Source organism: Manis pentadactyla, chromosome 1 (genome assembly GCF_030020395.1).
Source record: "Manis pentadactyla isolate mManPen7 chromosome 1, mManPen7.hap1, whole genome shotgun sequence".
Lineage (NCBI taxonomy): Eukaryota > Metazoa > Chordata > Mammalia > Pholidota > Manidae > Manis > Manis pentadactyla.
The window spans coordinates 19,049,730-19,076,835 of NC_080019.1; the positions used below are offsets into that span (position 1 = coordinate 19,049,730).

Here is a 27,106-nt window from a genome sequence, read left to right on the forward strand (position 1 = left end):
CTACTATAAAGCCATAGTAATCAAGACAATTTGGTACTGGCACAAGAACAGAGCCACAGACCAATGGAACAGACTAGAGAATCCAGACATTAACCCAGACATATATGGTCAATTAATATTTGATAAAGGAGCCATGGACATACAATGGCGAAATGACAGTCTCTTCAACAGGTGGTGCTGGCAAAACTGGACAGCTACATGTAGGAGAATGAAACTGGACCATTGTCTAACCCCATATACAAAAGTAAACTCAAAATGGATCAAAGACCTGAATGTAAGCCATGAAACCATTAAACTCTTGGAAGAAAACATAGGCGAAAACCTCTTAGACATAAACATGAGTGACCTCTTCTTGAACATATCTCCCCGGGCAAGGAAAACAACAGCAAAAATGAGTAAGTGGGACTATATTAAGCTGAAAAGCTTCTGTACAGCAAAAGACACCATCAATAGAACAAGAAGGATCCCTACAGTATGGGAGAATATATTTGAAAATGACACATCCGATAAAGGCTTGACGTCCAGAATATATAAGGAGCTCTCACGCCTCAACAAACAAAAAACAAATAACCCAATTAAAAAATGGGCAGAGGAACTGAACAGACAGTTCTCCAAAAAAGAAATACAGATGGCCAACAGACACATGAAAAGATGCTCCACATCGCTAATTATCAGAGAAATGCAAATTAAAACTACAATGAGGTATCACCTCACACCAGTAAGGATGGCTGCCATCCAAAAGACAAACAACAACAAATGTTGGCGAGGCTGTGGAGAAAGGGGAACCCTCCTACACTGCTGGTGGGAATGTAAGTTAGTTCAACCATTGTGGAAAGCAGTATGGAGGTACATCAAAATGCTCAAAACAGACTTACCATTTGACCCAGGAATTCCACTCCTAGGAATTTACCCTAAGAATGCAGCAATCAAGTTTGAGAAAGACAGATGCACCCCTATGTTTATTGCAGCACTATTTACAATAGCCAAGAATTGGAAGCAACCTAAATGTCCATCAATAGATGAATGGATAAAGAAGATGTGGTACATATACACAATGGAATACTACTCAGCTATAAGAAAAGGGCAAATCCAATCATTTGCAGCAACATGGATGGAGCTGGAGGGTATTATGCTCAGTGAAACAAGCCAAGCGGAGAAAGAGAAATACCAAATGATTTCACTTATCTGTGGAATATAAGAACAAAGGAAAAACTGAAGGAACAAAACAGCAGCAGAATCACAGAACTCAAGAATGGACTAACAGGTACCAAAGGGAAAGGGACTGGGGAGGATGGGTGGGTAGGGAGGGATAAGGGGGGGAGAAGTAGGGGGGTATTAAGATTAACATGCATGGGGGGGTAGGAGAAAAGGGAGGGCTGTACAACACAGAGAAGGCAAGTAGTGATTCTACAACATTTAGCTATGCTGATGGACAGTGACTGTAAAGGGGTTTATAGGGGAGACCTGGTATAGGGGAGAGCCTAGTAAACATAATATTCGTCATGTAAGTGTAGATTAGTGATAGCAAAAAAAAAAAAAAAAAAAAAGGGCAGTTCCTGTGTGGTAACCTCCAACGAGTTCTACACAAGGGTATAAAGGGCATATAAAAGTGTAGGCAAAGGGTCTGTTTGTGTTTATACAGAGGATCAAAGCCTAATTGGGCTACCCCGAAAATGAACTAAGATACGATAAAAAAAAGAACTTCCAACATCTGCACCCTCTGGAAGACTCATGCCAGAAGATGATCATCAAAAAACCCCAACAAAGATCCACGCACTGCTACAGCTGTAGATGCACTCATCCCACCAGTTCCTGGACCTGCCATGGGAATGAGGAAGGAGATATCTAAGCTGGCCTGTGCATATAGTAAAACAACAAAATTGGACTGGATCTATACTGTTGGAACTCAACCAAGAATTTGGTGAAGTGCAAATTGTAGCGCTCCAAAGTCTTACAACTACAAACTATTTATTGTTCAAAGAACATATGGCATGTGAACAGTCCCCAGGAATGGGTTGTTTTAATTTGTCTGATTTCTCTCAGACTGTTCAAGTTCATTTGGACAATATCCACCATATCATAGATAAGTTTTCACAAATGCCTAAGGTGCCTAACTGGTTTTCTTGGTTTCACTGCAGATGGCTGGTAATTACAGATATGCTTTGGTTATGTAACTATACTCCTATTATGTTAATGTGTGTGTGCAATTTAAGTAGTAGCTTAAAACCTATACATGCTGAAGTTACTCTACAAGAAGATATATCAAAGAAATAATCAATCTTCCCAAGTTTTCTTCCGCCTGCTACTTCTATAGCTTTTCTTCTTCCTTCCTAATTACAACCCTTAAATAGAATTCGTGCCTCATATCAAATTTACCGAGTATCATAATTCTTCCAAGTGGTAAAGATACCTCAAGACAAATGCTGGGCATAGAAGCCACAGGGCATAAATATGCAAAGAAGTAAAAAGCTAACTTTTTCAAACAATAAGGCTTCTCTCTCACTTACCAACTTCACATTTCCCTGTATGGCCCCGGAAGATGACTGGTTAGCCAGAGACGGGTAAGATTCCTCAAGGGTGGAACAACCTAAGACAGGCACAGTCGCAGGGGGGCCATCAGGTGAGAAATTGGGGATCAACAGAGGTGAGGCTTAGAACCTCACCCCCCCGTTCTGAGAGAAATCTTCTGCATACGTGGATGTTTTATTGCCCTGGTCTAGCTTGGATTAACACATAGTCTACAGGCACACACCTGATCATCTACATGTGCTCTCTTACAACACTAAACTATGTTTTCTACCTTTATCTTGTATCTACCTACCACTTCAGCATTTTATTAAAAATAATAATAATAAAGAGAGAAATGTGGTATCCACATATAAATCAAGTATAAAAACCAAATGAGTATTCATATTTGAACTGACTGTTTATAGTTCATAATGCATGAGCAAAACCGAAAGTTTCTGTGATGACTGCCCTTGTACTGTTCACTATGTAACTTATTCATTATGTAAGAATTTGTTCTACATGTAAAAACTTGTTTGTTATGCCTCAGAAGATTGGAGACTGACAAAAATTAGGCTTGGGGTGGAATAATGATTGTGCATTGAGCATTGACTCCCCTATACAGAATTTTATTGTCGTTAACAACCATTTGATCAATAAATATGAGAGATGCCCTCACAAAAAAAAAAAAAAAAAAAGGACAGACTTCCAATGGTAAAATAAATTAGTAACCGGGATGTAAGGTATAGCATAAGGAATATAGTCAAGATATTGTAACAGCCTGGTAGGGTGATAGCTGGAACCTAGAATTATGTATATAAATGTTCTACCACTGTGTTGTACACTTGAAACTCATGTAATGTAATACTGTGTGTCAACTACCCTTCAATAAAAAATAATTATTAAAAAAAAAAAAAAAAAAGAATATTTTGCTTTGGAAATACTGAATTGCCATGATAAAAATTCTCAGTTTGGTTACCACTTAGGTAATACATATTATTGAAATTATGTGATGAAAAATGGCTTGAGAATCTTATATGTGGGTAGCAGACATAAGAAATAGATGGTATTTGTCAGGCAAACCGTAAGTATTGAATTTTGACATTACTGAATCAAGTTTATCATTATTTTAAAAGAAATTCTTACCCAGATGTAGCTTTGAGTGCTACCTGTCCATCTTGAGGGAGGATTGTTACTCAGTTAAGGCTTAGCTGAGACTGTAAATATATTTTTGTTTCTAAAACTTACTAGCAAAACATTTTTCAAAAATGCTCACTGTGAATGTCAAAGGTATATTCCTAAGTACTTTATACCCAACTGTCAACATTTTGTCAAAAGTCTTGTTTTGTACTTGTTAAACTGAACATGATTTTTGTATGATGTTTAAATGTTACTTTTCATACTTGAAATAAACATTTATTAAAAAAAATGAGTAAGAGTTTAATCATTAAGTGGTAAGGGGGAAAGGCATTCTAGGCCTGGGGAATGGTAATACACTGAAGTTGGGAGATAATAGAGAATTGTTTAATGAAGACCTGAGTAACTTCAGAGACAGAATGAGGTAATGGTTCAAGGATGGGCTCTGATACCAGACTACAGAGGTTGAAACTCCTGCTCTTCTATTTATTGGCTGGGTGACCTTGGGCAAGTTGTTTAAAATCTCTGTGCTTCAACTTCCTTAGCTGTAAATGAAACTAACAAAAGATTTTTCTAGGATTAAATGAATTACTACATGTGAGGCAGAGTAGTATAAGGAACATAGTAAGTGCTCAATAAAAATTAGTCATTATTATTATTATTTTGACAAAGAATAAATTTCAAAGTGGGAAAGGAGAAGATTGCATAGGCTAGGGTATGGTTGGCCTTAGTTTAAAAATACTGATTGAGTACTATTACAGGTAGTAAAGAACTCAACAGTGAACAAGACATTCCCTCAGTTGCTCAGGTCAGTTCAGGTCATCTTTGATTACTTCCTTTGTCTCTTATTCACTCCCCACATTCATATTTTTGGTAAGCTCTGATCTCCCTATAACCAAAACGTACTCTAAATCATACCATTTTTCATGATTTCCACTACCTCCATCCTGGTCAAACCACCATCATCTCTCACTTGAGCTGTTGCCCAGGCAAAGATCCACTGAGCAGCCTGAGCGATTCCTTTAAAATTAAGTTACATCATGTCATTTCCCTGCTTAAAATGTTCCAAGGGTTTCCCAATATATCTAGAATAAATTTAAGTGCTTCACAATTATTTTCACCAAATAACTTCAGATCCTTTAGTAATAATGTGAATGTAATATAAAAAAAAACAAATTTTAAAGAACAAAAGAAGTTTGGCAAGATTCTTTCTCACTGATTAGCTAAGAGTTTGGGAAGGCATTATAGTGATTCATTAATAAGTAAATTAATACACAGTTAATTAATTTAATTAATTATTGAGGGGATCTACTTTGGTGAATTCTAAACAACCAAAATCTTTAAATACAAAATCTTAGAATAAAACTAGTAAATCAAAACATGTTATTAAGCTCTTTTAATATATATTTCTCATTTCCTTGTCATATGAAACAGTCATGTGAGCAAAACAAGACTTTGTTACTAAATCTCAATTATTTAATTCCAAGGGATTTGCGGGACATTATCAAGCAGACCAACATATGGACTATAGGGGTCCTAGAAGAAGAGAGAAAGGAGCAGAGGGATTAATTTAAGAAAATTGATAAAAACTCCCCAAGTTTAATAAAAATCATGAATATAAATATCCAAGAAGTTCAATGAACTCTAAATAGCAAAACTGAAAGAGATCCACACTGAAACAAATTACAATCAAACTCTCAAAGGATAACAGTGAATCTTGAAAGAAGAAATAAAGAAGCAACTCATCAGACACATGGGATTCTCAATAAGATTATAAGCAGATTTCTCATCAAAAACTTAGCCAGAAGAAGGGGGCTGATATATTCAAAGTGCTCAAAAAAAACCTGTCAACCAATAATCCTGTGTTTGGCAAAACTGTCCTTTGAAAGTGAGGAAGAAATTAAAACATCTCCAGATAAACAAAAACTGAAGGAGTTTATTACCACTGGACCGCCCCTGTAAGAAATTCTAAAAGGAGTCTTGCACGTTGAAATAAAAATATACTAGATAGTAATTTGAAGCCACTTGAAGAAATGAAGATCTTAATAAAGGTAAATGCCTGGCCAATTATAAAAGCTAGTAACATTATTGTAACAGCGGTTCATAATTTTCCCTTTTATTTTCTACATGATTTAAGAGACTACAACAAGTATAAAAAACAATTCTTAGTATAAAAGCTACTGTAACTTTGATTTATAACTCTACACTTTGTTTTCTACACAATTTAAGATACTAAAACATTAAGAGAAAAATTATTAATGTATGTATGGGAGCAGGGGCCATGTGGGAAATTGCTGTATGTTCCTTTCTATTTTGTTGTGAGTCTAAAACTTCTCTAAAAAAAAGATAAACTCTTTAAGCAAAAAAATTATTAGTCTTTATGTTTTTTGGACACTCAGTGTATAAAGATGTAATTTGTCGACATCAATAACTGGAAGGAATAGGGATGGAGTTACAAATGAGCAAAGTTTTTGTATATTAGTAAAGATAAGCTGGTATAAATTCAAATTCAAGGTTTATAATTTTAGGATGCCAGATGTAATCCACATCTTAACTTCATGTTAAGCACAAAGAAAATAGGTATAGAAGATACACAAAAGGAAATGAAAAGGTAATTAAAATGTTCCATTACAAAAAAACCTAACTAAACACAAAGAAGATGGTAATATAGGAAATCAGGGACAAAAAAGCTACAAGGTACATAGAGAAAAATAGCATATGACAGAATTCCTCCTTATTAGTAATTACTTTAAATGTAAATGGATTAAACTCTTCAATCAGAAGATTGAGGTTGGCAGAATGGATAAAAACCAATGATCCAACAATGTGCTGCCTATGAGAGACTCATTTTAGATACAAAGATACAAATAGATTAAAGTAAAAGGATGGAAAAGATACCCCATATCAACAGCAACCAAAAGAGAGCACGGATGGCTATACTAACATCAGATATACTAGACTTAAAGTAAAAAAGTTTATAAGAGACAAAGAATGACATAATATATTAATAAAAGTTCATACAATAAGAAGATATAATGATTATAAACATTTGAACACTTAATAACAGACATCACAATATAGGAAGCAAAAATTGACATAACTGAAGGAGGGACAGTTCTACAATAATAGCTGAAGATTTCAATACCTAACTCTCAATAATGGACAGAATGACCAATCAGAAGTAAGAAAAAAGAGGACTTGAACAACAGAATAAACCAATTAGATACAACAGACATAGACAGAATAGTCTACCCAACAGCAGTAGAACACATATTCTTCTCAAGTGGGATAATTTCTAGAATAGAATGCATATTAGGCTACAAATTAAGTCTCAGAAGATTTGAAAGATAGATATACAAGGTACCTTCTTTGGCCACAACAGTTGAAATTAGAGATCAATAAAAGGGAAAAGTGGAAAATTCACAATTCATGGAAATCAAACAACACACTCTTTAAACAATAAATGGATCAAAGAAGAAATCAAAAGGGAAATTAGAAAATACTTAGATATGAGTGAAAATGAAACAACACAGCAAAACTTATGGAATTCAGTGAGAACAGTGCTAAGGGGAAAATTTATCATTATAAATGCTGAGAGATTTTTTAGCAATATTTTAAAAAGAGAAAAATATTAAATCAGCCACCCAATGTTACAATTCAATGAATTATAATAGTAAAACTAAGCCCAAAGCTAGCAGAAGGAAGAAAATAGTAAAGATTAGGGCAGAGATAAATGAAACAGAGAATAGAAAAATAATTTTAAAAAAAGAAAGCAAAACTTGGTTCTTTGAAAAGTCAAGAAAACTGATAAACCTTTAGCTAGATTGACTAAAGAAAACATAAGAATCAAATTATTAAAATCAGAAATGAAAAATGGGGGTATTACAACTGGTTCTACAGAAGTGAAAAGGATTGTAAGAAAGTATTATGAACAGCTGTGTGCAAAAAAATTGGATAACCTAGATGAAATGGATGAATTCCTAAAAGCACAAAACCTACAAAGACTGAATTGTGAAGAATAGTAAGCCTGAAAGGACCTGTAACTATCTGTGATACTGGACCAGTAAGAAAAATCTTCCAACAAAGAAAAATTTTGTACCTGATGACATCACTGGTGAATTCTACCAAACATTGAAAGGGCTAACACCAACCCTTCTCAAACTTTTCCAAAAAACAGAAGAGAAGGGAGTACTTGATAATGCATTCTATTAGGCCACATTGCCTTGATACCAAGGCCAAAGATGCTAAAAGAACACTACCGACCAATAGCCCTCATGAACAGTGATTCAATAAAATACTAGAGAACTGAATTCAGCAGCATATTAAAAGGATTATTCATCATGATCAAGTGGGAATCATTTCTGAAATGCAAGGACGGTTCAGCACAAAAATAATCAATGCAACAAACATTAACAAAATGAAGAAAAAGTAGCACATGATTATCTCAATTGATACAGTAAAAGCATTTGAATTGAATACCTTTTCAAGATAGAAGCACTCAACAAACTATGAATAAAAGGAAACTACCTCAACATAATAAAATCCATGTATGAAAAATCCAGTGTACATAATACTCGGTGGTGAAAGACTGAAAGCTTTTCTCTAAGTTCAGGATCAAGGCAAGGATCCCCAATTTTATCACATCTATTCAACAGAGTACTGGAAATTCTAGCCAGAGCAATTAGGCAAGTAAAAGAACTAAGAGGCATCCAAATTGGAAAGGAAGAATTAAAGTTATCTGTTTCCAGCAGTTGTGATTTTATATGTAGAAAGCCCTAAAGAATGTGCAAAAAAAGCTGTTAGAACTAATAATTCAGCAAAGTAGCAGGATACAAGGTTAACACACAAAATTCAGAAGCATATCTATCCACTAACAATAAATAATCTGAAAACAAAATTAAGAAAACAATTCCACTTAAAATAGTAACAAAAATAAAATACTTAGTAATTAACCAAGAAGATAAAAAGACTTGTAAATGAAATCTGTAAAACATTGTTTAAAGAAATTGAAGATGATATAAGTAAATGGAAAGACATCCCATGTTCATGGTTTGGAAGATTTAATATTGTTAAGATGTCAATACTACTAAAGCAGTCTATAACTTCAATGCAATCCCTATCGAAATACCAATGATATATTTTGCAGAAGTATAAGAATCTATCCTAAAATTCATATGGAATATCAAGGGAGCCTGTGGACAAAATAATCTTGAAAAGAATGAAGTTAGACTTAATTCCCAATTTCAAAACTTACTGAAAAGCTACAGTAATCACACAGTGTGGTACTAGCATAAAGATATATGTATAGACTGATGGACTAGCATAGAATGCTCAGAATAAAATCTTCACAAATGTGGTCAAATCATTTTTGACAAGGGTGTCAAGGCTGTTTGATAGGAAAAGGACAACCTTTTAAACAAATAATGATGGGAAAACTGGCTATCCACATGCAAAAGAATGAAGCTGAACCTTTACCTAACACTGCATATAAAAATTAACTCAAAATGAATCAAAGATCTAAAATAAGAGCTAACACTACAAAACTTATAGAGAAAATCTAGGTCAAGAGCTGTAGGACATTGGATTTCACAATGGTTTCTTGGATACGACCCCAAATGTACAGGCAAAAGAAAAAACAGGTAAATTGGACTTGGTGAAAATTTAAAACTTCATTAAAGGTTACTATCAACAGAGTGAAAAGGCAATCTATGGATAATATGTGAAAATAATTGCAAATCATATGTATGATAAGGGATTAACATCAGAATACATATAGAACTCCTAAAACTCAATAACAAGAAAACCTCAATTAAAAAATGGACAAAGGACTTGAATAGATCCAAAAGCAGATATCCAAATGACCAATAAGCACATGAAATGATGCTCAACATCACTAATAATTAGGGAAATGCAAACCAAACCCACAATGAGAAACAACCTTCTACCAATATGATGACTACTTGTCATAAAAATAGAAAGTAGTAAGTGTTGGTGAAGATGTAGAAAAATTGGAACCACTGTGTACTGTTGTGGGAATGTAATTTGGTACAGCCACTGTTGTGGCAGAATTGAGGTCCCTCAAAAAGCTAAAAATATAATTACTAAATTATTCAGTAATTCCACTCCTGGGTATATACTCAGAAGAACTGAAAACAGTCTTGAAGAGATATATGTACATCCATGTTCATGGCAGCATTATGCACAAATGCTGTAACATGGAAGCAACCCAAGTGTCCATCAATGGCTAAATGGATAAGCAAAATATGGTATATACATACAATAGAATATTATTAGGCCTTAAGAAGGAAGGAAATTCTTATATATGCTACAACACAGATGAACCTTGAGGACATGATGCTAAGTGAATAAGCCAGTTACAAACCTGTAAATACTGTATGATTACACTTATGTGATATACACAGAGTTGTCAAAATCATAGAGGCAGAAAGTAAAATGGTGGATCCTAAAGACTGGAGAAAAGGGTAAGAGAGAGGTATCGTTTATTGGGTATAGAGTTTCAGTTGTGCAAGATGAAGAGAGTTCTGGAGCTGGATGGTGGTGATGGGTGTATGACAGTGTAAACTGTTAAATGTTAAAGGTTATATTATATTATATATATAAATATATAAAATATTATAAATATAAAATATTACATTATACATATTTTACCAGAATAAAAAGATTTCTAGAAAAGAGAATAATGCTGTATACTTCTAATATAGAGGTAGGCATCACCTCATTACGCATAACAAAAAAAGACTCTGACCTGGTAATATCTGCAGAGTACTTGTGAGCCCATAACCTGGTTTTGCTTTAAGTAGAGAAGGTAACACTGGTTATTATAACATCTCTAATTTCCATCACAGAAACAGAATAGGTATGAGCCAGGGAGATGATTTTTATATAACTGCAGCAGTACCAACATTTTGAGGACTATTTTTTAACTATAATGGAGAATGGGAAAGGAGCTAATTCATTTTAAATCTTTCGGTGCTTATTTTTGCCACACAAACAAAACACAGTATCAAACACAAAAAACATAATAAAACCATCTTGTTTCATGAATTATGGGTGATGCAACTGTATCATTGTTCATCCCACTGACAGTGCCGGCTGATTCAGCCTCTGTGCTACCTGGGTGTTTATCGCCTTCTATCACTTTGTTCCTTGTTACTGAAAGAGCAATTTCCCAAATGATTTCCAAATAGAGGACAGCCATTGTGTACTTCCAGGCTTATGAACTATTGTAGCAAGAGCCACATTCTCTGGCTATATTCCACACATTTCTAAAACTATAGGTTTGTACTTTATACATAGTATTAAATTGAAGCAATTTGTAGAAATTTAAAAAATGTGTTTGGAATAGCAATTGAGCAGGGTATACATATTGTGTTGCTTAGTACAGTATAAATAAATTTCTTAAAAATTTACTGAGTTGAAAACTTAAAAAATTTCCCCTCATTAGCATTATTAGTGTAGCTCTTATTAAAAACACTATCTTCAGAGCATAATGAAAAGCAATACATAGTACAAAGTAAAATATGTAACCAAACATGTTTAAAGGAAAATGATACTATTATTACCTAAATCAACATATAAAGTTATTGCAAAATGTTATTTATATGATTAATAAATGCTTTAAAAGCCAAAATAAATGGTCAATGACAGTTAAAGGTAATAGCCTAAGTGAGTGTTATCTACATGTACTTCATACAGAGAATGTCACTTAACTTTCATAAAAATTTCCTGTCATTATTATGCTCTCTAAATAATTGTGAATATCAAAGATTAGCAAAGTCAGGTAATGTGCATGAGATTACACTGGTTAAGTAGCAAAAGCAAATTTCTAACTGAGAAAGAAATCAGCTCCCATAATAGCCAGAGCTGCAGCATCATGATTCCTGTGCTTTTCTCCTATCAAGATTTGTTTAAAGTCTATCAGAGCTGCAAAGTTTAAATACCATAGATGAAAATAGTATTTTAAAGCAAACATTTAAAGGACATAAAGACTTAAATGCCTAAGAAGTTGGTGGTTTTGTGTTCTGTTGATATTGGAAATCTTTTCTTCTTTTTTATTTATTTAGATTTGGTTTTGGTAAAAATATGAGATCCTTTCAGTGCCTAGTGAACAAATTTTTAAACAAGAATTTTTCCAACTACATTTTCTCAACTCTAAAATTTTGAATTTTACTGATATCAATTTTCTGAAAAATGTCTTTAAAAAAAGCTTTTCTTTCCTAGTTTCACATTCTAAAGATCTGCTGTGGAAGACACTACCAGTATTTAAATGAATGAATGAATGAATGAATAAATAAAAATAAAAAAGAGGTACCCTTCTTTGGTTCCCACCTGTGTTCTCTACTATTGCTTATTTTTTTTATATGCATATGAAAATAAGGAGTAATTGCTTCATCAAAATCCTATTTCTCTTTCTTGAATCAGGAACATGATCTTAAGATGCAATCTTCTACCTAGAAAGAAAGAGGGGTAGCTTCCTTTTCTTCTCTTTCCTGCCTGTTCCTCTAAGTCATTGTACCATTTATTTGGCAACTGGCTTCTTCAGAGAGTTTAATTTGCAAACCACCACACAGAATGAACTCATTACTTTACAAAAGAACAAACTGTTTGGAAGAGAAAACAAAATGATTTTACAAAATTATTCAAAAGTAAACAAAGTGAATGAAACAAAGGAAGCACACACCAAAGGGGCCTAAATTTCAAAAAGTTGTTATGAAATACTATATCCTGAATAAACATCTTTACCTTGTGGAATATATTTTCGAGTATCTGGCCATTGTGCAAATCCAGGTGCCAAATTTGATTATAAAAAATATATCTATAGTTTGTAAACACACCCTTGGAAGTTTATTTTGAAATAAATTGAAGATGAAAACCTAAAACTGGCAAGATGGTAATTTATTTTAACTGAGCAAGTATAATATAATTAAAAATGAGGCAAGAGAAAAAGGCTTTAAAAGATACAGAAAGAAATGGGTCTTTGTTTCTTTACAATCCAAATCCATTAATTATGGTAACAGATAGTTCTAATTGCCACCTTAATGATAACTCAGTAAACATCCAAAGATATTCTGAAAAAAAGCAGTATCTTAGAAATGCAGACAATTTTGAACTAGATCTATTCTTCCACACATTAGAACTTGATATCTGAAGCAGAAAATATTGAGTAGATTAACATTCTCTGTCCCTTGATGATTTTGTTTATTTGTATCCTCATATACATAGCTAAAGCTGTGAAAACTGCCCCCAGAAATTTTTATTTGAATCTATAAATGACACTTTTATTACTTAGCTACTCAAAGCAATTATGATATGATAATAAGTGATACTTTAAGTCCTTCTAAACAATAATGCATTCTGATAATGCAGAATAAAAAATAAGTACAAAAACACAATAGGACTGTCTTCAGTTGTTAAAGATCAGTTAAATACTATCAATCAGCTATTTGAAGATTTGTCTAAGGAAGTCAAATTATCAGTGTCAAATAAATTATACATGAGTACAGTAGTTTGAAAAAAAGTACCTATCACAATAAACTAATCAGTTAAGAAGTAATGAAGCATACTGAAATTTTTTCTGTAAATGTAGATGGTAAAACACCAAGATGCCCTTTGCCCTTGGACTATTACCCATTCCAAAGTAAAATGATCCCCCATCAATTGGATTTGGCTATTCCAGGAATAAGTAGTTTAGCTTACCTTGTCCAATTAGTTGTTTAAATTTTATGCTCCTACTTGTGTACATAGACACTTTTAAGGAGTTAAACTTCCTCGATTCAATAGTCAAACCAGTTATATACAAAACTGACCTGAGAATGTTGTAACCAAAGAATATTTATAGCAGGATAACCTATTGCATGGTGGTGTTAATCTGACACTTCTTCTTTCGCTCAGTCATTCATTTAACATCTAGTTGTTGAGCTCTGACCATGTGCCAGGACACACAGAGACATGCTGCAGTTCCTGTGCTGCATTCATTCCACTAGGGATAAAAACAGTCCATGTGCAAACTCCCAACACAAAATGGAGACCAGAAATAGACCCAGTTGATTTGACTAAGTGTGGGTGAAGTAAGGGCTACTAAATTATGAGAGGTCACATTTAAAGTAAATCTGCATCACAGGAAGAAGGAGCATCAGAAACATGGCCACACTGAGAGGCGTTAGTGGGGGCAAGAATGGTAGATGAGGTCAGAAAGGTCAGAAAAGGCCAAACCATGCAGAACTTAGCCATACTGTAGAGTTTAGTCATAAGAGCAATGGGAAGCTCTCAGGGGGTTTTAAGCAGGGAAGTGTCATGATCTCATTTTTTAAAAAGATCACTCTGGTGGCTGAATTTTGGCAGAGTTAGAGGAGATATGAGAAGAGCAGTTAGGAGTATTCTAGTGATCCTGGCAAGGGATGATGGTGGTTATGCCATGAAGAGAAGTAGATAAGCACAGTATATATTTTGGCCTTATAGTTGATAGGACATACTGATGGATTAGATGGGGAAGGGGTGGTGAAGTCAAGTCAAAATTCAAGGCCACCTTGGTGCCATTTACTGAATTGGGGGAAGATTATGGAAGGAATATTTGGGGTATGGGAGGGTGAAGGGCAGTAGAGGTAAAGCAAGAATCCAATTTGGGGTCATATTAACCTTGGAATGTCTATATTATATATTTAAACAGATATGTCAAGGAGGCAGTTGGATACAAGACTTTGGACTTCAATGGAGAGCTCAGGCTTAGGTTTATGAATGTGATAGTCATCAGGTTATTGCTGATAGTTAGAGCTGTAAGAACTGGATCCAGGTAAAGAGCATAGCTAGAAAAGAGGGCCTAAGACCCAACCCTAGGACAATCCACCACTGGGAGTTTGAAAAGAGAAAGCCAACCAGCAAAAGAGACTGAGGTGGCACAGTCAGAGTTGGGAGGAAAACCACAGAACATGGCCTCCTGGAAGCCACAAGAACAGAATGATCAAGGAGAGAGTGGTCAACTCTATCAAATACTGTGAAGACACCAAGCAAGATGAAGACAGAAACATGCCCATTAGATACGGTAAAAATGGAGGACATTGGTCACTCTAAACAGAAGGACCTCGGTGACTTCTGTGGCTGGAAACCTACTTAGGGTCAACTGAATCAAGAATGGGATGTGAAAATGTTGAGACAGTGCTTCTGGTTGCTGTGAAGAGTAGAGAAGAATGGGGTAGAACCTGGCGGGGAATAGGAAGTCAAGGGAAGTCAAAGTAAATATGAATGGAGTGAGACTGATCCAATGGTAAGGAAGAAATTGATGGTATAGAAGGAAAACAAGTTTAACTGCAGGAGAAAGCCTTAGAACAAGTAGGAGGGGATGGTACCCAGAGCACAAGTAGAGGCATCACCCTTAGATAAGGAACTTTCTACCCATTATTACAGGAGGAAAGTCAGAGTGTGAGTTTACATATAAGTGGTTAGGTTACCTATAAGTGTATTCTGGGGTAGATGATGAGGGGTTATTTTGGGACTAGACAAAGAACACATACATGTTATGGTATATCAGAGCTAAAGTACAATTGTATAGGGAGTATTTATGTGTATTACATATATATATATATAAAGTATATACATATAACCAACTTAGAGAAGGATATGATAGTATACAGAGGGAGTTGAAGGTGTATCTTAGATTTTGCTTTTGCCTGATTGAAAATTTAATTCATACATTTCTCCCCATAACATCCTCATACTGAGGATCTACGATGTACCAGTTTGATCATTTTATAATGCTATGAGATAGAGAGCCAAACTCAAAATGTGTCTTCCTTGCCAAGTTGCATCCTACCACCTTATTCTCTGATTTCCTCTAGACATCCAGGTTACCCCTCACAGCATAATCATGACTCATTCATGCCATAGTTGCTTCCTGCTTGGAGGTCTCATTGTCCCAAATAGAGACAAGAGTGGAGCCAAGCATTTTACAATAAAATATTATTGTTTCCTCCACTGTGAAAAATCTAGTATTAGATATAAAGAGGGCATTTAAAAGATACTTGCTGACCAATATGTCATTTCAGAGTTGGATGACTAATAAAAAGTTGTGTTTAGCAATTCCTGGGCTTACATAATTCTTCATAGTACCTGCTGGCTATTGCCATGAGATGCTGAAATAATCAGTTTTCTCCTTTACATGCTCTTCAATTATTTTGTCTGGGGAAAAGTCTACAATGCATAATCAGTCAAAGCTTAATAGTGAGCTAGGTACAAGCTATCTTTCTACTAAGGTTTGTATCCAATATCTTAGGGACAGAGTTTTGGTCTATAAAAGTATTAAAGTACAGGAAGCTTTAAAGAGAATACAGTAGTAAGGATTAAGAATTACCCAGGGCTACTTGTTTTCTGTAGCATAATATGGATGTGAAGTCAATTTGGTAATCTCCTTAGTGAAAAACTTATATTATTAAAGGGAACACTCATCAGCACAGTCTATTTTGCATTGTCCTAGATCAGAATTATCTTCAGTGCAGCCTGAAAGCTTTGCAGATTTTAAGTATATGGATTTCTAGTTTGTTAAAACATGTGAAACCTCAGTTTAATTCCAAATTTAATTCCTAATTATTAAGCCAGTTAAAGTTTTTTGGATGTCATTATATTTAAATCAGAAAGCAAGTATCACTCATATATATATATCTCTTTTAAGAATTAATTGTATCATCAGGAAATACTGACCTTTAATTTTATCCAACAGGTTACCATGGAAAGTTAATGAGTTAACAATTAGAATAGATTTAACCAAAAGTCCCAGACATACACACGGCAGTTAACAGAGCTCCATGGGAGACACTGTAAAAGTTACTGTAAAATTCTATCTACTGACAGAATGAACTATTTTGTTTTTCCATGTTGCAGGCAAATTGACAAAGAAAATATCTAAAAATAAAATATATTAAGAGACTTAGAATTTAGATTGTATGAAAAACTAAACCAAAAATATCATTAGGAGATTCCATAGCACTCGACAATACTAATAGAACCTTTTCAAAACAGTTGTTGCATAAAACATTTTAATTGAATCATGTAATAAATTCCATAAGAAGCATGTACATTTTTAAGATGATATTTTTCACTGCTTATATCCAAAGATCTAATTATAACAGAGACACTAAGTCTATAGGTAAGAGATATTAAACCTGTTTAACTATTATCTAGGTTTCTATTTATTTCTCAGTAACCTACATGGATTTTTATATTTTTTTTACTCATGCCATCAATTAGGTTCTTACTAGCAGTAAAATGGCAAAGTTTACATTCTTCATTTTTAAAAAATCCAATTTAGAATTATTCTTAAATTAACCATTTATGCCCAAATTAACCAATTATTCTTAAATTAACAAATAATCATCATTAATTCATTTTGTGAGCTCTTGGTAGGGGAAAGAAGATACATTAATAAGGGATGTTTTTTAAACCACCAGAAAAACAATATATGAATCTTTCTCTTAAAGCTTTTTTCTCTACCATGGAAGCAAAAAATACACTTTAAAATAGAAATTAATAAGCAATTAATGGCACAGACTTAATAAAATATTGTAAATGTGATAGTGTAATATCTTGGTAAATATGACAATTTTAAAAGCTATAAAATAAAAGCCTTGGATATGTGTAAGATCAGTAGACATGATTTATCACTATTTAATATGAGTTTTAATTTTTAAATGCCATATTCCAGTGAAAAAGTGTATTGAACAGGAAAAAGTGAAATTTCAATAAAGAATCAAGACAAAAGAAACAAACTTTATATTAAAGTACCTTTAAGAGGTTATACTTACGCAGCAACATCCTCTTTTGACAATCCTTTGAAATTCATATCCAGATAATGATCTACGTCATCTTTTTCTTTGATCAATTGAGACCTAAATGAAATGGAAAGAAATTATAAAGCACTGGCTTATCAAGTTGAAAAGCTACCAAACATATAAAATGCCACCAGGAGAACAAAAATTTTCAGAGTATAATACCATAGAAAGTAAATGTTTTACAATAGCTATAGAATTAGATTGTTGATTAATAACTTCAAAATTTTACTTTTCTTGAATGGGAAGAGATAGAGAAGAATATTAAACTCCATGCGCAAACAAATAAAACAGCAACACATTAAAATAATCCACCTTCTTAAATAAATTTTCTCCTCAAAGCTTCCAAGAGGTTCCATTCTACTCATGTTGTTTCACAGTATAAATTTCCAACTACAGAAGCCATATTTGGTTTGGCACAGGATATGGAACTATGAACACCTATTTGATACAAATGTGAAAATTTGTTCCAAACACCATCAAATTTTGTTCTGAAACGCTGTTTGAGTGTTTTTATTTTATCAAACATAAAACTCAAATTATTATTAAAAGTTCAAGGTGCAAAATGATGGTAAGAAAAATTTACTGAGAAATGTTTCTCACATGTAATATGTTCATTCTTCACACCATCTTGATCTTTAAAAATAAGCCTACCATTAACATCTCCCAACAATGGTATTATGTGACTAAACAAGTATCTGTTTTTATTCAGTAGCTTATGGAATCTGTTAATACAAACTTTGCCTTAAATGGTTATGATAAAAATATTTTTCTTCAATAAAATGAATACAAGACAAAGTTTTCTTTAAGATACATCTGATTTTTAAGATTGTGAGATTGGGCTATATTTTTGCTCACATTGGAAAGAAAGAAGGAATCTCAATCATTAAAAAAGACAAGAAGGATAAGCTTTTTCAGACTTTGTGAACATTTCATATCATTCAAAAGTAAAATGGAAAATAAGAACACATATAATAGAATTATGCATCTATTAAAAATACTCTATTTTCAAAAATTTTTTAAAGAATATTTTATTTGCTATTATTAGAGAACTTTTTACGTTAGTCTAGCTGAATGTATTTATTTTGGTCTGGGGCCTTGCAGGAATTGTAAAGCACACATATAAAGAAAATCAAACCTACATATCCAAATTGTTTGTACTGATAAATAATATTTGAAGTACTAAGAATCAATAAAACTATAAATGGCAATTTCTAAATAACACAATCTTAGTTAATATTTATAATTATGACAAAATACATTGAGTTCTCCATGCTGCAGTTTCCCGATAACAATTCCAGGAGCTCAGCAGCGGTTCACAGGCAGCAGCAGTTTGGATGATGTATTTTCAGGTCCTGGGATCATTTCAGGAGTTCAGTCACGCCTGCCAATCTACTCTAGTGATAGGACTGTGTCTTCCTTCCTCCAGAACAGAAATCAGCACTCAGGACCTTGTGGAGTAGAAGCCATACACCTTTCCTTCCTAAAGCTTCTGTTTTCAATTTCCCACACACATTTTTGAAAGGGAACACATGTCCAAAGCTTTAGAGGAACCATGATATAATTGGAATGGGAAATAAAATGATCAAATGAGCACTAGCTTGCTATATGGATATATTTTTAATATTTGAATGAGATTCATCAATCCTTCTGAATCAGCAAATTTGAATATTATGAATATAACAATATCCTTTCGTCTTTAAACAGTTTTGTTTTCTGAGACGTGCTACTGACATTTCTTATGGCAAGAAATTGATTCTGTAGGAAAAGAAATGAAAATCAGGGTCCCATACCTTGGAACAGCACTGGGGGAGCATGGCAGTTTCTGTCTGGCTAAGGATGTAAGCTGTGGGCGTGTCATGGGTAGTCGGGGCAGGGTGGTCATTTCAGACTACAAAAACAAAAACATAAAAACAGAAATGGTATTTTAAAAAATAAGTACTTCAAATAATCTTTTAACACATTGTTAGAGATCCATAGTCTCTCATCTGAACTGAGAACACCTCTGTGTGTAGAATGCTCTTGTTATTTAGGAATGATTCTCAGTGAGTGGAGTCTTCAGGTTGCTTCTCTCATTATTTCCTTTTACTATGTGCCTTTTGGCCAATTTATTACTTATTACTTGTCTACATCTCCACCATGAAGTGCATAAGGAGAAAATCTGATAAATGAATTGAAGATTTAAACAATCAGGAGCTTAAGGGACATGGTTGCAATTAAAGAGTGAAGATCTTTAGGACAGTTATGGATTTCAATGTCATGCTTTGCTTTCTGGTTCCAATCAATAATTTAAAATTGCTCATACTTGGCTGTTTTCCAAAAACTATGTCACAAATAAAGGCTTTCCCTCAGAAAGGATAGATGCTAAGAATGATTCTCAACAAAGATATAGCTCTCCTGAGACACACAACTACAACAGTATAACAAATTACTTTAAAACGTTGCAGTTTAAATAAGATTATTTTAAACAATGAGCGTTTTATTATCTTTCATACTTTTTATAGGTCAGGAATTAAGACAGGGCACAAAGGGTATGGCTTCTCTCTATTCCACAGTGACAGGGGTTTCTGGAAAGACTCAGAATTTGGGGGGGTAACTCCATGGTGAGGGGTCAAGAATGACCTGTTGAAGTGTCTTACATATCTGGTAGTTGATGCTGATTATTAGCTGGTACCCCAGCTGGGCTTGTCTGCTAGAACACATGCATGTGGCTGCCTCTTATGGTAAGGGCGTCCACACAGCAAGGCAGCCTCAGACTTCTTTTGTGGCAGTTGAGTGCTCCGACAAGAATCCCGAAGAAACGCCAGGTGAAAGCTGCATCCCCTTTCTGGACCCGGCCTTGGAAGTGCACAGCATCAACAGCTGGCCAGCCCACATTCAAGGCTGATGAACATAGACCCACCTATTGATGGGAGAGCATCCAGTTACAGTGCAAGAAAAGAATGTGAGGAGGGAGACATGTTGTGGCCATCTTTAAGAAATGCAATGTGTCACAGTGGAGAAGGTAAGCAATAAAATAACAGAGGAAGTCTATAAAATCAAGTTATCTAAAACTTGCACTAAAGAAGTGCAGATATAATGTCTGTGCCTCAGAATGGGAAAAATGTCAGATGTTACCAGGGCTTTCAGATGCCAAAGAGCCCACACTTTTGCTGTTAAATAGAGAGCCATCAAAAATGCCAGAGCCTCTTGATCCCACCACCCCTATGTCCACCAGTTTTGATCTTTACCCTTGGCCTCACCAAGCACCTGGAAGGCTTGTTTTAGGTTTAAAATCACTTGCCTCCAGCATTTTACTACCCGTGTAACCTAGGTTAAAGCAGCATCAACCTGGGCCTTGAGTATAGGCAATAGATATTTATTGAGCTAGTACTTAGTGCCAGCTACTGTTCTAGATGCTGATGATACAGCAATGAACAAGAAGACAAAAATTTCTGACCTCACAGAATTTATATTACAGGAGTGAATGTGGAGGAAAAATAGGCAATATACAAATAAGCAAAATTTATAGAGGATTAGATGACTATAAGATCTATAGCCAAAAAAAAAAAGCAGGGAACTAAAAATTACCCAAATGCTCATCAGTAGTGAACTGACAAATAAGAGCAGGAGATGAAGTCAAAGAAGGTAAGGAGAAATCTGGTGGTGTTCCAATGGTGGAAGGTCTTGAAGATTACTCTAAAAATTATGAAATTACTCTGATTGAGGTAAGAATCCATTGGAGGATTTGGGGCACAGAAGTGACATAATCTGTCTTCTACCTTGAAAGGATCACTCCGGTTTCTCTTTTGAACTTCGACTGTAGGGGGAGGAACAGCAGACAGCAGAGAGGCCAGATGGGAGGCTGCTGTGAAATCTGGATGAAAAAGGCTGGTGGTTTAGGTAGAGTAGGGGTGGAGAGACATGGTCAGACCTGAGGGAGAGGCAGCTATGGACAACTGAGACGTGATATTCCTCTAGAGCTACAAAGCCAGCGTGGTTGGATGGGGGTGGGGTGGGGTGGGGGATTGGAAAAGCAGTAAGATTTGAGGGAAACTCTTTTGAAATACAGTGTTGAAATAGGCAGGTTCTGAATCAAAGATGACTACAATGGCCTGAAAATAATTTTTTGTGTAATTAAAGAAAAAATTCTCATGCAGATCAGTGTCATGTTTTAGATATAATAGAATCCTAATATTATCCAGGTGTTCAGGGCATGATATGATCTATAAAACAGAATGTCCCCTTACTTTTATATAGTGACAGTTTTAAAGCACACAGACTAAAAAGGAAATGTTAGTCCCCTCCTCCAGAACAGACATTAGAATTGTAACTTAATTCTTTTGTAATTTAAAAGAAATCGATTTTTCTGATCAGATGTTATATAACTAGTTGAGTTACTTGGATAACCAGAACTTACTAAATGGTAGCATTATGCACAGCATGTGGTGAGGAGTCGGCACCAACACAGAGTTAGATTTCACGCAGGTTTGAAGGGGCAGCAAAAAACCCACCTCCCAGGAGCCTATTTCAGAGAAGCTGTGAGGACTACATTCCAGAGTTCCCTGATGTTACATAGCAAAGCTGGGACATCTTAGTTCTTAATCCTTATCTGTCCCTACTAGATTTCCAAAGGGGAAGAAGAAAATAATGACTATGTCGGTTTCAGTCAGGACATTCTATCCTCTATGAACTAAGATTCTGCTCTGAGAGCCCCAGCGTGTTTACTAAGGGCATTGGGGCAGGGGTGCTGTCTGCATAGTAGCAGGGGTGTTCGAAGGGATCGCCAAGGAGCTTCGAAATGAGGAAATAATACTTGGAATTTCTCCAAATACTAGGAAGACCCAGCCACTTGTAAACAGACAGAGGGACTGAGTCAGCCAATAGATCCTATCAAGGTGTGTATAATCTCCCCTCAAAAGTTGGGCTACCAGTATGTGACATAAAATTTATCCTTTTTAATGTTTACTTGGGTTAGATGATTTTTGCTAGGAAATATGGGCATCTAATGAAATCAAATGCAAAGGTTATACATGGAGAGGAACATGTCACACATATGAGCTATGATTTTTTTTTTCAAGATCTGAGTCAGTACTTCCTACCATTAAAGTTTCAGCTGCCAGTTCCTTCATTTTGCTCTCCTCTGATCTGAGAACATTATCAGCAGGAGCACCTTTGCTCTTAAATTTAGTTTAATGTAAGTATTCCAAGACCTGCTGGCAAAGCCTCAAGGCACAAACTCTGAATGGGGGGTGGTCAGAGCTGAATGATAAAGTGGAAAAAAGTTATTAAAATGCATGTTGGCAAAAACATCTCTCTCAACTAATCTATTTTGGAAAGTTTATGTTGAGTTAGGGTGGCAGTTGAGTAGGCTCCCCCTAAATCCCCATCCAACCTGGCATAAGCCTGTTGGGAAAAGAGATTTTGTTTTTCACAACAGATACATGGCCACAGAAAGGTATTTTGTTTTACACAAGAGTTAATGTATGAACCGAATTTCATGACACACATAATATTTAAAATGCATTGAATATTTAAAGGGATCCTAGAACAAATTACTTGCTTATTTAAGTAATCACTATCTCTTTTATGTTTTATCAGTTCAGTCTAATTTATGCTGATTTTTCTTAAATAGGAATTAGTTGCATTCTAGAGTATAAAAACAGCCAAAGGGAAAATAATTGAGAAAAAATGCAAGCATGCTTAGGGGTCTTTCATTTCAGACTTAAATTTACCTGAACAGAGAGGAAGCCTTTTGCTCTTTCTTAATATGAGTTGTATCACTTTCCAGATGTTGGCCAGATAGCATTCCCGGCTTAGGTGAGTAACAGCCGTGAGAAATGGGACTTGTGCTGCTGGGTGACCAGCCTGGGCCTGAAGCTGAGAGGGAACACATTGTCCTTAACAGGGCACCCCATCAGGGTTCTCTTAGCTCAGGACCATGGGGAAATCACACAGGATGGGTTTGTCTTCAGGAAGGGGAATGGTTCCCATTCAGGTGAGTAAGGGAGGAGAATGAAGGGAGCCTTGCTGGCTGCTAGCAAAACAATCTCAGCCCCAGGAGCCCAGGGTGAAGCAGAATATTAGATAGACCCAGAGGCGGCTTCCCCAGTGCCAGCAAGTAGGCTGGGCTACACGTGGCACTACTGGGCTGAGACAAAGATCAAAAGGCTGCCTGAAGCTGTTCCACTGTCTGTATTCAGAGGAGATTTGGTGGATTCTTTGATCTGCTGGTTGGCTCTTGAACCTCGGTTACAGTCTCTAAGCTTGGACCCACTTGAGAAGACAAATAAGAATGGAGAACTACAGGATGAAAGGTTTGAGAGCGCTGCGTCAGGCTGACTGTGTGCCACGGTGTGAGTTTAAATTTCTGGCCCCCAGGTAAAAATTCTTCAAGAGTAACCTTCTTGCCCACTATCTTCAGAAATATCCTTATCAGGAAACACAAAGGAAGGCGAGGCTTTCACTCGGTGGAGACTGCCTACTTGGGGAGTGACTACATCTGAGGTTGACCGCACTCTCCAGAATTCAGTCACTTTGAGGTAAAAGCTGAGATGTGAGAAATAGAGCCAATGAATCACAGCTAGCCAATTTATTATCTGTCATCGAGAGTTCAAAATAAATGTGATTTTACTATCACTGACAAAATCACTTATAAGAATGAGAACTCTTTATATCATCACCACAAGCTGTTTTACTATGAAAATTGAAAGAAAACTACAGGAGAAATCAATAGTTATGACCTGCAAAGAGTAAAAGAAAATTCAGAGAAACAAATTTAAAGAGTCACTAAATGTTTATCCCTTGTGTCATAATTTTTGGACACTTCTTTCACTCCATGATAGGTAATTAGATGGACTATTAAATAAAATAAACAGGAATCACACATTTCCTACCAACTGACCCTTACTGATGGTTAAATCAAAACAAAAAGAACAAAAAGTGTTTGAAGGCCGACCACGTTTTGTTTCGCTTACTTACATTTGGAGATTACTACTGAAGGTGTCCCCAGGCTTACAGACTTCAGCCTGAAAAATCGAGAACAACGAAGGAGAGAACAAAAAAAGTTAAAAATCAGTTAGTAGAATAACTGCTCCTAGCCCCAAATCATGAAATGATTCATTCAAACAAAAAATAGCAAGTACCTGTCATGTGTTTAGATCAACTTTTTTTTTTTAAACCCAAAATGAGGCTCTTTGGGAGAAAGTAATCACTAATTCAGTGAAATGCCAATACACTTGTAATATGCTTATGTATTGCTATATTGCTACAAATGTGATACAAGGGGTAACAATTGGATTTCTCAAATTTAGGAGAGATGGGAGTTATCTTTACCCAAACAGTGGGCATCTCAGTTCCCCTCCTACTCCTACCTAGAGCTAAACAAGACTAACAATTTATTCCCACGCCTGTTGATCGGCCCACTGCTCTGAGGGTCAGGTGAACTGGGGAGCGAGAGGGCGCCTTTCCCTGCTCCGCCTTCTCTTGGTTTCCTGAGGTCAGCAGCGAGGGCCTCGGCCCAGGGGGCCTGACGCGCAGCCTGCAGGCTGGGGGTCAGGGCAGGGGCTTCCCGGAAGAACAGCCCGCCTCTCCTTGAAGCCGTGGAAGTCCGACACGAACCTCGGAGGACTGGCCCTGGGGAACAACTCTGGTTTTCCTTCCCGCCGGTGTGTCCCCAGCCAGCGGCAGGGTCCGGGCACAGGCGCTGCCCCTGCTCCCGCGGAGGTTGTGAGACTGAGCTCAGCCCCGCTGAGCGGACGCGAGGGCGTCTCCATAGAGACGGGGGCGGGGCAGCGCGGGCGGGGGCGGGGCCAGGCTGAACCGGGGTCGGGATAGGGGCAGCTCCCGGACTGGGGGGCGGGGCCTACCGAGGGAGGATTGGGGCCTCCAGACCCAGCAGGCTTTTAGGGCAAGGCTGCTGACAAGTTAGACCCCTTTCATAAATTAGTTCCCCCAACCCAAGCTCCTGCAACGTGCCGCCCTGAATCATTTCCCGCATGACACTTTATTCTCAATAAGTTGGAACATTTTCCTGTTGGCCACAGGATTGATTGAAAAAAGCTCAATGTGGCTGGCATTCAGGACCGTGACCTGGTTGCCACCTCATCCAGCTAGATAAGTCATTCATTCCCCTTGTCTTCAGCCTTTGTTAATGTCAGATTCATCTTTCCCTGTGCCACACAAATACCTTTCCATCCTACCTCTAGAAAGATAATTCAATTTTGTGTTGTGGGTGAGTCAAAAATTCAAGATCTCTTTCATAGAATCTCCCTGAGTCCTGTCTTGTCATTATTTTTAAAATTTTTTACCTGAAACTCAGGTATGAAACTTATGTATTGATGTATTGCTACAAATGTGATACAAGGGATAACAATTGAAGGGTTTTATATTTACACAAACTAAATGTTTGCCTGTTAATTTCAGCACCCTTCCGTCCTCATCTGTCTCACCTGTAAGGGAATGAGCTTCCTTGCTCGTCCTCTCTTACATATAGAGGGCAAGAGAGTGAGGCTTGGGGCTTATTAGTTCTCAGAGATGTGTTGGAAAGTGACACTTTTATTCATTGCCTACTGTCACACACTGTAAGAGAGTGAGCTGGCATTATTGCTCACATGAGTCATTCTATTAACCACAAATCAATTCTATTTGGAGTACAAACATAACAACCATAACTACACTTTCATTCCAACATCTAATTTGGTGCAGCAAATTACTAAATTATTTCCACTGAGTAGGTTCACATTACATATTCAGTTGATCATTGGGACTACCTGTGATGGGGCTCCACCTGATCTCCCCCATCACAAGGCCCACTCTATTCTCAGGAGTTCACCTCCCACTTTCAGCTTCACCTTAACACAATTCTGCTTGATCTTTGTGAATTCTGCTCCATACTCGCTGCCTTTCTGCTTGGAGGTTTGTGAAATCCATGCACCTTCTTTCTCACCTGAGGCTCTCTCAGCTTGGCTTTCTAGGTGCCTCCTTCCTGCCTCTTGGGGGCTTATTCCTCCTGCTTGCTGCTTTTTCACTGGCAGCTCTTTAACTAATTCTCTTTCTCCTGCTCCTGAACGTAAGATTTCTTAGAGCAGTTAGAGAACTTTGTTTGCAAGTGACAGAAAACCTGACTTAAACTGGCTTAAGCCAAAAAAAAGGAAACTGGCTGTTTCTTACAACCAAAGGATGCCAGCTTCAGGTACAAGTTTATCTAGAGACTTGGGCCTTTCGGAAAATTTTTAGGACTCTAGAAAACCCTACCTTTCACTAACAGTGAATCATCTCAAATACCACAATCTTCCATGAGGAGAATTATTCTGAATCATTTTTTTTTAATCATGTGTTTTACTCAACAGCAGTAATCTCTCTTTTATGATATGGCTATCACTTTACGTGGTGCTTGGTTTAAGTGAGTAAATCTCCTCTGAAAGATTGTGAGCTGTTTGAAAGCACAGATGGTCTTATTTTTCTATAAACTCCCTGGAATAGTACAGGGATTAGCATATAGAATGTGCTCAAAAATATGTTTTGAATTAACTAAATGAATGATAGGATAGAGGTCCTCCAACTGATTCTTCCATATGTAATTCTTCTCATTACTTCTTCTCCCTTCCCCACCTAGAACTGGCAACGAAGGGGAGGTAATGCAATTATAG

At 36.1% G+C, this 27,106-nt stretch overlaps 1 protein-coding gene across 1 annotated transcript in view; it reads right to left on the reverse strand.

Annotated features, from left to right (window-relative positions):
• Positions 1-25,183, reverse strand: part of TTC29 (tetratricopeptide repeat domain 29) — a 268,223-nt gene extending 243,040 nt beyond the window's left edge. The window contains exons 1-4 of the mRNA XM_036889136.2: positions 25,077-25,183; positions 24,438-24,484; positions 19,271-19,368; positions 17,454-17,537 (exon numbers count right to left, since the gene is read on the reverse strand). Coding sequence (XP_036745031.2) covers positions 17,454-17,537; positions 19,271-19,362 — 176 coding nt within the window. The 5' untranslated portion in view covers positions 19,363-19,368; positions 24,438-24,484; positions 25,077-25,183. The remainder of the gene's footprint in view (positions 1-17,453; positions 17,538-19,270; positions 19,369-24,437; positions 24,485-25,076) is intronic.
• Between the last annotated feature and the right edge of the window lie 1,923 nt (positions 25,184-27,106).